The sequence below is a fragment of the Acanthisitta chloris genome, unplaced genomic scaffold, assembly GCF_000695815.1.
Source record: "Acanthisitta chloris isolate BGI_N310 unplaced genomic scaffold, ASM69581v1 scaffold9163, whole genome shotgun sequence".
In the NCBI taxonomy this organism is placed as follows: Eukaryota; Metazoa; Chordata; class Aves; order Passeriformes; family Acanthisittidae; genus Acanthisitta; species Acanthisitta chloris.
Window position 1 is genome coordinate 93,989 of NW_008666544.1, and position 17,600 is coordinate 111,588.

Genomic DNA, 17,600 nt, shown 5'->3' on the forward strand with positions numbered 1-17,600 from the left:
GGTAGAAAAGGAATAGAAGCATGAATTCATCTGTAATACTCTGTGTAATATGAATAAGTCTAGGTATTATCTGTGCTTTGCCAAAGTCAGTGTTAGCCTTGGAACGTGTGAGTATTTTACCTGAAAAAAAATTACTGAGCTCCAGACTATATTAAACACAGAACTGTTAAAATAGCTTCTATTTTAGCAGCGCCCCTAATTCACACCCACTCAAACACCTCCTCGCTCGTTAACCCCATCATCAGACCCAAGTAACTCAAGTGAAATGAGATGGCATTAGGAATGAGGTAATGAACAAAGATTTCTGGATAATGTTATTACTTCATGATAGCAGCTCTTGTTAGTGTGACTACAGTAAAAGCTTCTCGGTATTTCCATTGCAAACTCTTTGGTACTCCCACCCCTTCTGCTTTGCAGACAAGTGCTCAGCCAGAAGCAATTTAAAATTTGCTTTTACATCAATTTTGGCTCTTGTTTTGAATTGAAAAGAGTTTAGTGTTTTGGTACTGCTTTCTAAAACATAAAAATTTTTGGGGGTTTTCCTCCTAATCCAAATTTCCAGATGAACAATATAAAATATGGATTAGCTCTTTTTATAACCCAGTCACATTATTAACAATTGAAAAATGTCTCCTAAGCATGCACAGTCATTTCAGTATTTCATGGGTTTGGACAAGCAGATCCATCTTTATGTTATAAAAAAATTCCATACTCGAAATTGGTGTGAAGGAGACAATTTTCAAAAAGCGCTGTTAGCACTCAGGAGTTTTATGTCTTTTTTTTTTCATTTTAAAAATTTACTCATTGCTTCAAAAAGCTGTGGGAGTCAACTTTAATAGATAGTCATGGATGGATCAGGTGTACTAATGGATTACAGAGCTTGTAACAAGTTAAGTAGTGTTGATATAGTGCACATCCCTGGTTGTGGAATGTGTGGCTATGTAGAATTCTTTCAGAGATGAGTTAGAGGTTGTAGCCCAGTTGCCAATGAAGGGCATCCTTTTTGCCTCAATTAAAGGACTTCAGACAGATGTGTTTCGATATTCACCCCATCTAGACTTAAGAGCAAAACACTGTAGACTTAAAGGAGAGGGGGGACACTTCCATAGGGTAACCCAGGTAAGCTGGAAGACTCTGATTTAACAGTTTGCATCAGGATGGATGGGTGGCAGTGGAGAAACATGGAGAAGGTTGCATTTCCCTTGGTCAGATTGATGCTGAGAAGAAGCTCAAACTTGATATGGGAACATGAGGCTCCAGCAGCTCTTTATTATCCTTATGGATTGGTAAAACTAGAATCAGCCATTGTGTTCCTCTTAGCCGGATGTAACATTCCAAAGTTCATCACATAAGCTCTTCTCGTGCTTGGGTGATGCGTAGCATGTGAGGGACATGAAAATTAAAGATGCAGTTCCCTTTGACCTCCAGTCATGTTATTGTGCCTACAGCTTCTTAGACACCAAGTGCAACATATGCCAAAAGAGGAGTATTGGCAAGTTTCAGGCTGGATTTAAGGCTTTTGGTGCGTGGGCTGTAGTCTGTCCCTGCAGTGTCTTTGGACCTTCATGTTTGTAGTTTCATTGTAGTGAGAGTCAGAAACTGAATCTTGAGGGATTTTAGATGTTTTCAGAGACCACTTTGGGGGAACAAAGTCTCTAAGAATTAAGAACTAAACTTCTGTACGTGTCTTAATGGAATATGCAAAGTGTCACTCTTCCCATTACATCAGTGTAAGCATGGAAATAGTGAGATGAACCAGAAAACAGCTTCTTATGTTATTTCCTGAGAAGTTTGCCAAAGCTTCACAGAGGTTTCAGGCTCTCTGGAGTTTTATGGGCTCCATTGGAGGGGGAGTTTTACTGACCACACCCATTTTTATCATAAAATCGAAGAATAAAAAGATTGAACAGCTATAGAGTTGTTTCTGCTACTACATTTTGTTAAAGGGGGACTTTTCTATAATGAAGCAAACTCCAAAATAATGAAATTAATTGAGTGCTTTTCTACTCTGTCAGTTCTCAGCAATTTTGTTATAAAATAAGGACACTCCCCTCTACAGATCTCCTCTTTGTAGTCTGTCATATCCTAACCTCAGGCATCCCAGTTTAACAAACACACATTTGTGCTTTTAAGCATCTAAGTTATCCAGCTTATAGCAATGGGGCTTGTTTGAAGTTAGGCACTTCCATGAATTTTAAGTGGATAGGACTCACTGTTGAGAATATTAGGAGTCTGACCAGAGTGAAACTCAGATGGTTTCTAGTTTGGAACACAGATTTTCTCTGATTCAGTGAGGCTTAAAATATTCTAGTTCAGATCTGGGGCAATTTCTATGCCCATGGCTGGAATTGCAGTTTCCTACAGGTTGAGTAAGTTTGATGGACCTTTTCTGCAAGCTTTGTCTTTAGTAATACCTAGAACACAAACACTCTGTTTTAGAAGAGGGGATTCCATGTGGGTTAAAGCCAAAGGAAAAGTATGTGTGAGCTGGAGCTTTCCACAGTTCTTGTCATATATTCTGCTTTTATGGAAGAGGGTCACAGCGTGCTGCTGGGAAGGACAACTGGTGCCCTGTACTGATACCATGACTTCACAACAGGATCTCATAGGAAGAGGTAGGACCTGTTAGCTTTCTGGATGACTTGAGGAATGAGCATGTAAGGCAGTGAACATGAACAAAGATTGCATGAGAAGTAAATGGATGTTGTTGAACTTATTTGAAAGTTTTCTGTGGCACGGAAACCCATAAACTGGAAAGCTAGCACTGCAAGACTGACATTCTTCTCCCCCAAAATAAGAACCTTGCTCTGCTTTCTCCACCTCCAAAAATAAAATAAAATAACTGATGCAGCTGAATAAAGATGCCATGTCACATCCTATTAGTGCTTCCTGCTAAGGAAAAAGGGAAAGGGGGAAAAAAACTCTCTTCAGAACTATTCTAGGAAGCAATTTGGTTTAGTTTAGGTCTTGGAATAAGTATGTTTTCTTCTGCAGCTCAGATGGTCTATCCATCATTGGTCCCTCCCTTTCAATATTCTTGTTTTACCTGTACTTCCTCCTTTATGTGTTCTTTTCAGAGCGCCCTGGCACAAGGGAAGCAGCTCAGATACAGTGTTTAGTTCCCCCTTAAGGCACAAATGTCACATTCTTTCCTTTCTACCCAAGCTGGAAGAGAGTAGCTGTGGCTCTCTGAGCCTGTCACAGTGAGCTCTGTTGAACGTTGCCTATGATGGACTAAGAGTTTGTCACTCTGTATCTCCTGCAGCTTTATCCAGACCCTTTGACCACAAAAATCAGTTCAAAGAGTGAATTATGATTTTGAATGAGCTGAGATGTTACTGAGCTCCTGTATGTGTCAGATAACCGAGGAACAATGCTAATTTATACCTCCAAGGACAACAGATACAATCATACGGTACTTCAGGTTCAGAAATATTCTTAATGTCAAGAGGGAATCAGACTTGAAGGAATGTTTCTCATTTCACTGTTTGATATCATAATTAGCAAATGAAGATATAACTATGGGGGAGCCAAAAATATCCAGGTATAAATTTTTACATTTTTTTCTGTCCCTTTCCATTAAATATGATTTGACAACATGGCACTGTTGCTTCTGATAGGTGATTATCATCCTTTTGCTACCATTAAGGAGGATCATCAGTATTTTAGGATTTTGCTCTTATTTCAACTCACCTCAAAAGAGTTTCTAGAGCAGACTGAGGGCTGTGATCCACATGTACTGCAAAATACCCGTTTCACTACTTTGTTCCTGTACAAGAGGAGGGACAAGTCAGTAAGGAATCCTAGAATCATCAAGATATGAGAACTTGATATCATATCAGCATTCAAGTCAGCAAATCCATGTTCTCAAAATAAGAAATGCAGTTGACCTTAATCTTTCTACTGTGAGCTCTGCACTTAACTTCAGGAGAAACAGAGTATTCAGATTTGAAGTAATTAATTCAGTATCAGTCCTAAAGCAGGCACAGAGTTTTCCTGACTTAATTCCCTGTTGAATACAACAACTTAAAATGCAAACAGAAAATCTATAAATAAAAACTGGAGAAAGAGTTGCTTAAGGAAATGTGTATAAAATAGTGAAATGCCTTAATTATAGCTCAGCAATCTGAAACATATAGAACCTTATTTACAGTAATTCTGCTGGCAGTGTTTGCTTGTTAACTGCTCTAGTCACTTAATGGATAACAATGAATGATTATATACAGTACCAGTCAAGTAAAGCAATGCAATATGAAATAAGTATTTTGTCAAATGACCACTCATAGAATTTTGGTCTCTCAAATGAGAAATTATACTTACTGAAGTCAGGTGCTCTGAGCTAGTTGCCAAAAATGTGGATATATGTGAAAAAAAAAAAGCTCTTGGGAAACATACTTGTGGTAAACAAATAGGCAGTAGTGAGTTTTTTACTACAGGAGTATAATGTCTGGGCCACTTTACTGACTTCAAGCTTCTAATTTGCAAAAGCTGTAGTGGAACAGCAGTCTCCATGTGGAACCTTCATACAGACACTTCATTACAGAATAGTCAGCTTTATTCTGCAGTACAGAATAGTCAGTGACAAAGGGAATGCAGTTTACAAAACAAATGCCCCTTCTTAAGTTACACATCCCTGTTGTCTGTTGGTCTTCTGCATTACCACTGCCCATTTTACTGTATAATCCTTAGGGAATATGCTGTCAAAAGTATGTCCTTACTTTAAAGATGTATTATTTTACCTTTTTTCCTAACAAAAGAAGTTCTATTGGCATAAAAATAATTAGTAATAATGGCAGCAAGAGTACATTATATTCTGGTGCTGCAGAACAAACTAGAGGGATATATTGTTGCCAGATTATTGTTTAAAAATATTTTAGAATATGTACAATATAAATTACTTTCCTTGAAGGGGACACTGTTCATCTGAAACATTTCATCCAACAAGCTTTTTCCAGAAGACATTATCAAATTTCCTCTCCAATATGCATTCCATATAGTCACTCTATTTCAATTACTGTCATATGGTGTGAACATGGTATGTATGAATATGTAGGCCACTTGGGCAGTTTTCCAGTTAAAAACTCTTCATTTGTAAAGAGCAGGCAATCTTAAACACACAGTTTGCAGCGATATTTTATCACAGAAACTAACAGATCGTATTAGCCTCTGATAGGAAGTGACTATTGATAAGTTCCTACAGTTACATCCTGTAGAAGGATTGTCTTCTTGTTAAGGCATGGGACAAAGGAGCCACAAGGTCTAGGCTCTAATCAGGAGTTTCCTACAGTCTTCCTGTGTCACCAGGAGCAGTCAGTTGATGTCGTGGGTGCTGGTTCTCACCTTGCTAGTATTTGAATAGCATGTATCCATGGGCAGAATTAAAGACTGCTTTTCAAGGAAGAATGAATTTGTTAACATTTGAGACTGTTATGGGTAGTGTCTTTCCCAAAGAAGCTGCTATAAATAAAAATATAGTCGGGCTTTAGCTAAAATATTTGCCCTATCCATCAATATTACACTAGTTTCTGAGAAAACTTAGAGCTCCCATAAATTGTACCTACATGTTTTACTTTATCCACTGCTGCTGTTCTACAAGCAAAGCAAGCATTGTTTTGAGTGCACTGCGGTGGAAGTCTTTATTGCTTCAGATGCAGACTTAAAGCTCGTTCAGTTTTTCAGTGACCTGGACTCCAGCCTTGTTTCTGGATGCCAAGGACCCCCAGTTGGTCATACGATGGAAGTTCCAAATAAGAAAAGAAGTAGTGCATTCATCCTGGCACGGGCAAAGTGTTCCGTTGACTACAGTGAGATTATTCTCAGGAATAAGGGCTGCAGGCCTGGAACCCTAGAGATCAGCTACCAGAATCATATTTTATGGAGACTTGTGGTTACTGATTCTAAAAGTGATGTTTTTCTAATATGAGAGAGATGGTGGTTACAAGGCTGTACTTGTAACTTGCATGCAAGGAGCATATAAATGAAGCCTTGTTCTGTTTGTGAATGCTTCACAGTTTTTCTAATGTGAACTTGTTTTTCTTAATGTTTCCTTCTAAGTCTCAGGGATTTTTTAAGGCTAGAGAGACTATTAGATTGTCTAGTCTGACAAAACAAGACGTAAAATATTACTGGGCATAATAAACTCTGTGTTTAAAAAGTTCATCTTCCTAAAATACATCTGATCTTGACTGAAACATCAGGAGTCAGAATTTCTCTAGCTGATTTCTCCAAGAGTTGCCAGTGTTCTCTGATTAAAAGCAGTATATTGCTTGTCTATTAGCTTGCCCAGTCTTAACTTTCAAATATTTATTATTGTTCCTTGATATGTGATTTACTTACCTGTCGTCCTCCCTTAGGCTAAATACAGAGCATAGCTAGGATGGGAGTTTGCAAAGGAAGTTAGCTGGTTTCTGTGGCCACGGGAAGGAACAGTACAGCTTTTCAATATTTAATGTATCTTCTCTAGTCTCTGTGTGGTCCACAATTTTGGGGTGAATTCATCCAGCTTGCTATTTTCTGCTTGGTCAATAAAGGAAACACTAGTTCAGGAAAGGTTCTCTGCCAGAGAGAGTCTCTGTGCATACCTCAGCACTGGGAGCCAGGGCAATTGCTTGTGGATTGGGTGTGAGAGAGGCAGTGATAGGTGGAACAGCAATGATTCTCCAACTGTGTTCAGAATTCTAAAGAATAAAATAAAACCAAAAATAAACAAAAATACTGTAAGTGCATCTCAGTATCTCGAGCTCTATTGTTATTATCTCAAAGTGAAAGCTAACAAATTCAGCTTACAATGGGTTCTTCAGGCAAGGTTTTAAAGGAGCTTATTGACTTTGAGTTCACATGCTGCATTTGTTTTCTGAAAATTTCCCAGTTGATGCAAACAAAGTCTTTGCTGAAGTTTTGAATGTCCAAATTAGCATGTCCCTTTGAAATGTTTGAGTAACAATCTTTGAAGAAAACTCAGACAAAGAAAAGATGAAAATCTGGCACTTGTACCTTTCAAATATGAAATGCAGAGCTAAATGAGGAGCTTTTTTTTTGATAGAATATGTAGAAAGTGTTGCTACAATCACTAATGAGTGCAGCTTTAATTCTAATTTCTGTAGTTAACTTTTTATCTCTATTGCCACTACCTGTAAGAATTTACCTTACAGCAGAATGTGTCAAATGTTAAAGTGAATTCCTTTTACTTTCTAATTCCTTGTGTCCTTTTTTTCCCCAATAAAAAAAACACCTGAACAGATCCAAAATTAGTTCTTTCTGCCAAAATCAAACACTTTCATTCCTTTTATAAGCATACATTTTGAGGTAATGAACATGAAATTCATGTATTCTGAGTGAGAGAATCTCATTTTGTACCATTTCCCCCCCCCAGATTATGCAAAAAAACAAAGAACAGGGCCATTCATGTGTATATTTTTAATGATGGGTCTCAGAATGACAAAGAAATTGAAGTGTTGTATCAGTCAACAGTTCAGACATTTAGGCACAGTGGTTTGTAAATTCATCGCTGTGGCATCTTCACTGAAAAACTAGTTTATATCAGAACCAAATTTATTGCAGTAACTGATTCAGTTTCCTGTACCACCTGTCTTTCTCTCTGTGTTTTCTTTTAATAACAGCTCTTAATCTCTACTGTTGGCTAATAAAAATATTTTAATAAGAGATAATACTGTGATCCAAATGCCTATAGGTGCTTGAATCAACTATCTCTGCCTATGTAATTGCTAGCACTTTGTTCAACCCTTTCTAAAATTGCTATTAAATCTCATTCTCATTTTCTGTATTAATAGAACAAGAATTCATTTTTAGTGTACCCTCCAAGCAGTAATGAGCATTGTTAACATGTAAAAACAATGCCCAAGGGGAAAGTTTTCAAAGCTAGCCTAACCTTAAGGCTTTGCTATTGATGTACTACAGAGTCATCAAGCCAAGAGCTCTTAGAGCTAGTCCATTTGGTGAGTTCAGCTGAATATTTCTGCTTAATATATTGGAAGAATTATAAATGGTTTAGGTGGTGACCTGGGGAGAAGGGAAATTTTTTGTTTAATAGCTTAAGAACAGAGGGGCAGCATTAAAAAATTAACGATACCTCCTGCTCATTTTAAAGTGTATCACATTGTGCTTTTGTTCTGATCATTTTGCTTCCATACAGATTTTCATAAGAGGTTAATGAGAAAACATTAACAAGGCATGCAATATTGCACATGGGCAGGGGAGCTGAAACATAGTCATTTAGTTATAAACAAACAATAGATGTTACTTTTTAATTGCTTTTTCAGAAGCCCAGTTCTGCCTTCCTAAAGAAGTATTACCTATCTTATTAAATTCAGAATATTATCCTTATTTATTATGTATAGTAAAAAGAAACCTGCCCAAAGCAGTAGTGCTTCACTGATTCCAACTGAATGCCTTGGTCACAATAAACCAGTCAAGACTCTATAGGTTAAAGGTCCTCTATGAGTTGTAGTGCAGAAAAATGACCTCTTGAGATACTGGAATTTGACACTGAGTCTTTAGGTTAGCTGAAGATAGTGGAAATGGCTTCAGGAGTCTGCTTGGAATCAAAATGAAGAAGCTCAAGAACGGTGTATTACAGCAGTGATAGAGACTTCACATCATTTTCATTGCACTTTTTGAGATCTTGGTTTCATTGCTGGGAAGAGTATAAGGGTACCTTGTAGATGATGGTTGAATATTTCAACAGAGATCTATTCATACACTGTTCCAAAATCTGAAACTCTAGTGGGGAAGCAGAGTTAGAAATGTTCTTCTGTTGGAGTTTTTGTCTGTGAAATAAACACATAGACTGTTGTGATTCAACCATCCTGATTCACAGCACTTGGTCACACCACTGCCCCTTCCTCGGGTGTAAAATAAAGGCCATCATGTCCTAAAAGAACTAAATATTCACAGACAAGTTCAATAATGTTAAAGCTAAAAAATATTGACAATCTAAGAAATGTGCTGCATGTTGTAGATTTCTGTCCATTTTTTGAAATGGGATGGGGAGAATATTGGAGGAATCTTACTGGTTAAATAGGAGTCAGACCCTTGCAATTTCATAACCTCATGTTTTTCACTTTAGAGCTGGGCCTGATACTGCTCTTTTCTGTAAAATAGTTGGTTTGTGTTGCAAGAAGGGACTTTTTAAGAGAGTACTCTAAACAAGGGACCTCTTATAAAGTTTTATTTAATGTTTGTTTTTAATTCTCAAAATAAATTAAATAGAGGTGAGATGTTGAATCTGATAACAGGAGGACAGAAGGTTTTACAAAGCGTGAATGAAGGCTTTATAGATTTTCTTCCACCCCTCCTTCCAGGTTACTCCACACTATACTGTGTGTTTCATTCTCTTCAGGTATATCTGTTCCTGAACTGAGGAAAAAGCATACATTTGAAATTCCATATATTCCATTTATCGCCTGAAAATATGGCTTTCTCCTAGACTGTTGCTTAGGGAAATTCATTCTCTGTGCTTATTTAGTCATCATCTGCTTTACATGCATTGTCAGAAAGGTGGTTGATGATAGTACTATAGGGAGGAACCATAGCTTCCAACACGTCTCAGGGACCACTGAGAGATGTAAGATGTGCATATCCTTGGACACCGTGTTGTACATGTTTTTCACATAGTTTTGTTCTTGTGATTCTGTCTTTGGACCTCAACAGAAGGCTGAGAGCTCTGTTTGAAGTAGGGGCTTCCCTCTCTTTTCAGGGTTTGGAAAGTCTTCCCCAAAGGCTCACGAGAATTTCTGTAAAGTTCAGTCCTCAGCAGGCTGGTCCCTGTATGGCCTGGCAGTTGGTTCAGGACTGCTAAGTGTGCAAACTGACTGTGTTATTTTTACCTTTACATGTGAACTAGGCATACTCTCTGATACTTAATCTATAGATTAGCAGCAAGTTTGAACCTTTCCTGCCTAATGGCTGTTTGACTTTGTCTTTTTCCCATAGCTGCCTAAATTTGTCCTGTCATTTTTTTTCAATAGGGAGCAAAAGAAAAGGAAAAGCTTTCCCTAGATCTGCTCTGTCACCACCAGAGTCCAGTTATGTTTGAGCCGTTCCCTAGTCATGTATCCTGTTTCTTAAACAACCATTGTCCTTCTGATATATTAATTCATACATAATGCTGGCTTGGTTTTCCTTGAACTGCCTGCTGCAGTTCTTCTCTGGTTCACACAGACCCTTGTTCCATTTTCCCTGCTGGATTTAGTCTTCTTTAGAAAGAATGAATGGATATGAACTTCAGCTGATAAATACATGCATTTGAATCTATGACCGATTTGTGGCTGGATTGTTTTTGATGACTTTTATCTGTAGTTGATTTGCATCTATTTGGCTCAGACTCGCTGGGGGTAATGCATAGAATAAATGAATAAATAAATTTGAGGATAAGGCAAGGAGAGAACGGATGAATGAATGGGTGATAGGGAAGGAGAGGGACACTGAACAGAATGGGATGGATAAATGGTGATTAAGAAATACAGAAAAATAAGGAACAAGCAGTGTGAAAGTAGAGAAAAGAAATAAAAAGGATTCAAAACTGAAAAGAATAGCAAGTCTGAAAAGGATAGCACGCAAAAGAAAGAAGTAAGAAGTTGGTGTCTGATTACACCTAAAAGAGCAGTGGACTGCTTTGAATTACGTGAAAGGGCTAGGACTGTGCACCAGCAAAGGGACTGGTTTGTACAGGGAACCACAGGACAATGTCCAGGGTTGTCCAAGATTCGTGCCCATTTGGTTAAGTTAGGTGCTTGCTACAGGGCTTATGTACTCTAAACTCTATTAGCAGTGTCTCTCTACCTTTTGCACAGCTCCACATGGAATACTCCTGTAATGAATCCTCATTTTCCTCTTTCAGACTTGCTGGTTTGGGTTAGCATTTCTTCGTGCCCTCAAATCTGACCTTTGTTATTTTATCAGCATATAAAATTAACTGAGAAACAACATCAAAACAGCTAAGCACTGCTAACAAGACTTCTTAGACTTAGACATATTGAAGCCCGCATGTTTTTTCACACCCACTTGCATGTTCCTGCATGTTATCCCTTGTCATATTGCATCTCAGGAGCTCTATTAGTACCTGCAGGCAGAGAGCACTGTCATTCAGTGTTACACATTACACATGGACAGCACAGCATTAATCATAAGTAGTATGAGTCTTGGAAACTGATACTGTGACCAAAGAGGGAAAGCCTTTGTTGCTACACTGCCTGCTCTCTCAGGCACCTGACTTCCAAATTCCTCTCTGTTCACCATGCAGCAACACTTGTTGCTTCTCCTGCCCACCATGGGTTTTTTCCCCATGTTTTATTTGGAGGTCAAGGGAGCTTCCAGGCACTGGTGCTTTGCCTGCTTTCTCACTGCTTTTGACCTCTGTCCATTAAACTCTTACTGTAGTGCATAACTTTAAACAGATGACTGTGATTATAAGTATTCACATGTTAATAATGAAATATGTGTTTAAAGTGCCTTACTGGTTTAGTTTCAAAGAGAAAAACATTTCCACAGTGTGTCTGCTTTACATCTATTGCAGAAAAGGTTCTTAGGCTTAATCAGAGCTTCTCATAGCTAATGGACAGTACTTTGCCATTGATACATGTATATTTATATTGACTCTAGTGGTTCCCCAGAACCCAGCTGAGAGTTGGGTAAGTACTAAACAAAATTTTGACATTCCCTGTCCCAGACACCTTATGGCCCATGCAAACAGGGCAGACATGGCAAGTAAAATAAAGAAACATAAAGCAGTAGCACAGAGACCATCATATCAAACATGATGTGAGTTTCACAGAGGTTGATGCTTATTACTGGTAGAAATGCTTTTATGCCTAAGATGTCTCAGGAAAGGACAGATTGCCCAGTAGCTCAGGCAAACCATGAAGATTAGCTTTTGTTTCTTGTTTTGAATCCCTGGACACACAGGGAAGCTGGGACATTTCTTACTGTGACGTCTCTCATTCCCCCCCTGAGGAATGAGCCACAAAAGTTGAGATGACAATGCTTGTCTTGGAATATACATGTGCTAAATAAAAAATACCCATCAGAAGGAAAAGATACCATCTGCAGTAGAAGTTTTGGGAAGATGATTTATTTATTGATGATGTCTCTCCTCTCTTCCCCCCCACCCCTCCCCTTTGTGGTTTTGTTTTGGTTTTACAGCAGTTGTATGCTGCCCAACTTGCTGCGATGCAAGTGTCTCCGGGAGGCAAGATACCTGGCATCCCCCAGGGTAACCTTGGTGCTGCCGTATCCCCTACCAGCATCCACACAGACAAGAGCACAAACAGCCCTCCACCCAAAAGCAAGGTACTGTACCAGGCCTGGCAGCACTGCCTTTCTGACAATGTGGGTATTTGCATGTGTTTTTTTTCTGAAGGGTGTCTGTGTGCCTCTCAGTTGCAGGCAGCTTTGTTCTCAGTTTGGCTCCTGAAATGGGAGGATATTCGTAGTGCCTGTTTCCCAGTGGGAGGACTGTGGAGAAGTAATACCAAGCAACCATTCATGCATAATATCGGTAACAGATCACCTTAGCTGACATCACATGTGTTCCCCTGCAGTGTCCTAGCTATCACAGTGTGGTTTCTTCCATCTTCAGGAACAGATAGCAGGCTGAGGTGACCAGTATCCTATTCCAGCACACAACTGTTGTTTCCTTTCAACCCACAGTCCAGTTAGCAGTGTGTCAGAGAGAGATGGAAAGTGGTGAGGGCATTCCATCTGTGGCCAGATTCTGTCCTAGGCTTCAGCTGGAGTCTGTGAAGGAACAAGTCTCCAAAGCAATTCCTGTTGTCATAGAGCAGGGCTGGAATCTATGCACCAAGCGATGGGCTCTGATGAGTAATCTTGGTCATAGCTGGGTGATTTGGTCTGTCCTCATTTAAGAGGTCAAGCTAACAGCTGGTGGTCACATCTGTATAATGCCCCCAGTGTGTGACTAGCTATACCTAGAGAACAAATGCAGAATATGTGCACTGGAAGAAGGGGAGCTCAGTGTGTTCCACAGCTGAGCAAAACTAATAGGTCAACACTGAATGGCACATCTTAGGTGTTGTAAAACAGCTGGGAAGAATTTAGCTAAGGAACGCAGGGAGAAAGCAGTCCTATTTAAGTGACAGCAAGTGTTTGATAAAAATGTGTCCTTCCTTTTTGGTAGTGTCCTCTAGCATGCTGTCCATGTCCTTTATCACGTCAGGAGAGATTCCTTGAATTGACAGTAGTGTCTTGTTTTTACCCTAACAGTAAAACAGCACAGATTAAAAATAACCAGACAAATAAATAATACCATTGTCAGCTCAGTGAGATACATGTTCAAAGAATAAAAGACATGGCTTGAAATCAGTAGCTGTTGTGTTAATGAATCAAGCTCTGGGTTTATGTTGTCTGTCTTCTCTCCTTAGTGTAGACTTGCTGACTTCCTGAAATTTATCCTTGACTTGGCCTCTTCTCTTAGAGCAAGGAGTCACAAAGCTGTGCAGTGCTTGATGGTAGATTGTTGGAGATTTTTAAATAAAAGTTATGTCTGTGGTTAACAAGAGATTTTTATGCATTTTACAGAGGGTTTTTTGTGTGTGGCTAGTGGCTTGCAAGATGTCCTACACTTAAAACCCCAGTGTTGTTTTTGGTTCTTTTGTGCACAGGCAGAATGTCTGATGAGCTCTGAGGGGCACAGTATGTATTTTGTGGCAATTGCGGGGTTAGAAGGCCTACCATATCTACTGGTAACATTGAGCATAACCATCTTAACTGGCAGCTGTCAAGATCAGCTCTGCTCTCCCTTGTGCTTTACTGTATATGTAGGTGTTCCAGTGCCTTTGGCTTGCAGTTCTGTAGGGGACAAACAAAACTTATTTTCAAATTGGGAAAAAAAAAATTAAAAAGTGGGCCAAAAGGAAAGGAAGGGGGCTCCAAAAGGCTGTAAAATTGTGCAGTGTAAGCCCTGTGATGCATGCTGTTTTCAATCTGCTGTGTGCCAGTTGGAGGCTCAGAGAGAGCGCGAGAGAAAGAGAAGGGATAATGCTGAGAAATGATAGAGTGGCTGTGACCTCCAAGCTCAGCCTGGAAATCCAAGACATTGATTTCACTTAGCATTGAAAGGAAGGGGGCTCCAAAAGGCTGTAAAATTGTGCAGTGTAAGCCCTGTGATGCATGCTGTTTTCAATCTGCTGTGTGCCAGTTGGAGGCTCAGAGAGAGCGCGAGAGAAAGAGAAGGGATAATGCTGAGAAATGATAGAGTGGCTGTGACCTCCAAGCTCAGCCTGGAAATCCAAGACATTGATTTCACTTAGCATTGCATTCAGTTGTAATAAAAGAACAAGATTCTGTTCTAATGGTAATGGCGTATGACAGACATATCACTTTGTCTGTCCTCAGCACCAGAGAGAGGAGAATTGGAGAGAGGTCAGCTGACCTGCCTGTGCTGTTGTGCGAGTGCTGTTCTGAGCTTTGAACCCCAGCCTGGAAGCACAATTATTTATAATACTAAACGATAAAGAAACCTTTATAGAGCCTACAGTAATTAGAATAAAGCTTATACAATAGTGCAGTGGCCTGGCTCAGGAACACACTGGCAAATCGGTCACAATGGCAGAAACTGAAGCTTATGTGTTGAAACTAAACACCTTCGTTTGTGTCTGTGTGGACCTTCCTTTGCTTTTTCAAATCTTGTTTGTGTTCAACAGCTCCAAAAGTTTATTGCGTTTCCTGATTTTTTTTAATTTAGTTTTTCTAGCTGTTGTCAGGGAGTATCTGAGTTTCACAGCTATTTTTAAAATTACTGATATTTTAATTGCCAGCAGCAATTTGGTTCTTGTGGTTAGTTTGTGGTGGTCTTTCTTGCTGTTACTGTACATCAGACCTCCACGGATGAACAGTTAATGCCTTAGACAAGCTTTCAATAGATGCTGTTTACTGAATCTCTATTTTCAGCCCACAGTTTACACTGGCGCAGCTTTGGTAATACGCTCAAGTGTTTGGAGACAAGGAGACAGCCTTACCTGAGAGTGTGTCAAGCTACTGGCAAACATCTAGGTCACTTCTGAAAAGCTGTGTTTTTTTCCCTCTCTTGTATAGTGTTAAAGTTAGTGTGCTGCTCTTTGCAAGGATTCTTCAAAGTCGGCCTCAGCGGCAGATGGAACAACTGTTGGCTCTAGAAATGCTGAGAAGCATCAGGGGGAGTTTGCCAAGGATCATCCTTTAAATCTAGTAAGACTTGAAAACATCCCTGAAACTCCTCTAAGACCTTGGCAACTCCCGTTTTGGCAAACCTTTTATCAGTGGCCCTCACCAGTGTTTGAACATTGTGCTGGGCAGACTACCCTGGCAGCTTGCTCGTCTTTCAACAGATGTGACCTGGAGTAGTCAAATTTACTTCCGAGGTTTCTGTACTGTAACTTTTAGGAAGCCACGAAGTAGAGATGCCATTATGCTGTGCTGCACACATTCTGTCAAGTTTTGGTTAGGAAACTGAGCTGGTGTCGTACATTCTTCCAAGAAGAAATCTGTGCCAGAAAAATTGATTTAAGAAACAGAGCTAGTGGAGCCTGTCCAAAAGAAAATGTGTGTGTCTTGCGGAAATGGATTTTAACACAGCTTCTTCTTGAGCAGTTTTAAAAACAGCCGGTATGCTAATCATACCATTCAAATTTACCAAGGCCTCCTCCACAACCCATTTGAAAGGCAACTATCTTTGAAGTTTGCCAAATTGTGCTGGATTTCCAAAGTCTGTCTTAAGCACATTTTGCCTTTGATCGTGTAAATGCTTGCATGCTGCTCTGTTGGGTGTTCAAGGTGGTTACAGGCTCCTAAGTAAGCAGGAGAGAACAGGCATAGGTGCAGATAAGGGCTAGGCAGAATAACCTTCCAGTCCGTCTTGTGATTAATTTCAAGCCTCTTGCTTGTACAGGGCCATGCATGAGATAAAAAAATGTAATGTTAAAGAGAACATGTTTATCTGAACAGTTACCATGAACCTTTACCATGCTGCTAGGACTGATAGCTACAGTCTTCACTGTCTTCAGACGAGGTGTATTATGCTCTTGAACAAGGACAGCAGCATCACCCTTACTTGTAAATAGGCAAGGCCCTGTTCATTCCTGCCTTTGTTCCTTGCTTTTAATATTGCATGTATAAATATAGCATATACTGCTTGCATAATGCAATATTCTAGCCTTTTCCATGTAACCTTTCAAGTATAGTAATTCTGGAGTGAATTTTCAGTGTAGCTTGTAAATGTAGTTAAATGATTCCCTGTATTTAATGGAGCACAGTGCATTGTCTGTAGCATCTGCTGAAAAAAACAGGAGCAATTCAGTGTGAAATGTGACAGGAGAGAATTCCTGGGCACTTTTCTTTTAACCTTGTTGTGACCTCAGCCCTAACCCTACTCACAGTTGTGTCTCCATCAATGACAAGAGCACACAGATTGTCCAAATCAGGTTTTTTTGTTCTTTTCAAATACTTCTGGCAGTGGTGTTACTATTTGCTCAGCAGTAGCACCTGGGAGTTGTGACAAGGAAAGGAAATGTGTTTCAGACAAGCCAGAAACAGCACTAAGCAGTTGGATATACACAATCAGATTCTCCTCAACTGCAATATTCAGACAAATATCATTGTGAATCTCTGACTGAAGATGGTACTTTATTTTCACATTATCTGATCACGAAAGTAAACACTGGATTGAAATTTTTTCACATCACCTGTAGTCAACAATTGAATCACCTTAGAAAGATTTAGAGCTTGCCTCTCTACCATAGCACAGACTGAGAGACTCTCCAGAAGAACGTTTTCCATTTTTGAGGAGTAGCTGCTGATGTTACAGTTGCTGCCACATGATACCAGGGGCAAAATAAAGAATAAAAGTCTTTGGAAATGGGCATTGTAATTCAGATACACCACAGGTTATGCTATTAGGAAAAATAAGTAAACTATTTTCTCTGAGGAGCTCTTTGTGGACTTGCCTGTCCCAGTCAAAACCAATGATGGGACTGTACTTCCCCGTTTCAGTAGGAAATCTTTCTTGACTCAGGATTAAAATATAGTAGGAAAAAAGGGAAAACATCTGAAGGGAAAAAGAAATAAAAAGGCCCTAAAACAGTAAAAAGAACACTCATCTGTATGATATTTCTGATTCTACTTGGGGCAAATTGTTGACTTGAATTTCATTTTATATGACTATCCTAAGCAGCCCTGTTAAGTCGGGTATATTTGTCTCCCTTTCCCTCATTTCTCCCTTTTGTATGATGGTGCAGAATGTGAAATTTTATCCTGGGGAGATCTTGGGGAAAACATTAGGCTCCATTATGTACATAGCTGCATCAGCGTGCTTGCCACATCAAGCTATGTCTGCAGCAGAAGCCTGGCTGATAAGTGGACATACAGATTCCTTGTACCCTCAGAGCTACATTTTGTAGCATTTTTGAACATGTTTAAGGAAAATACTTAATTTCAGCTGTACAGATGATAGATGCATTGGTATTCAAATGCAGAAGGATATTGTTTTTTCCTTTTCATAGCACTTCTGTTTTATTTAGTGTTATCAAATATTTTTGGGAACATGAACTAATTGTTCTGCACAGCACAGTGAAGTACTTCAGCTACCAAGA

General features: G+C 39.4%; 1 protein-coding gene across 1 annotated transcript in view; it reads left to right on the top strand.

Annotated features, from left to right (window-relative positions):
- Positions 1 to 17,600, top strand: part of LOC103799813 (transcription factor SOX-5-like) — a gene marked incomplete at both ends in the record, with an annotated part of 132,415 nt that overhangs the window by 92,541 nt on the left and 22,274 nt on the right. The window contains one exon of the mRNA XM_009072163.1: positions 12,160 to 12,306. Coding sequence (XP_009070411.1) covers positions 12,160 to 12,306 — 147 coding nt within the window. The remainder of the gene's footprint in view (positions 1 to 12,159; positions 12,307 to 17,600) is intronic.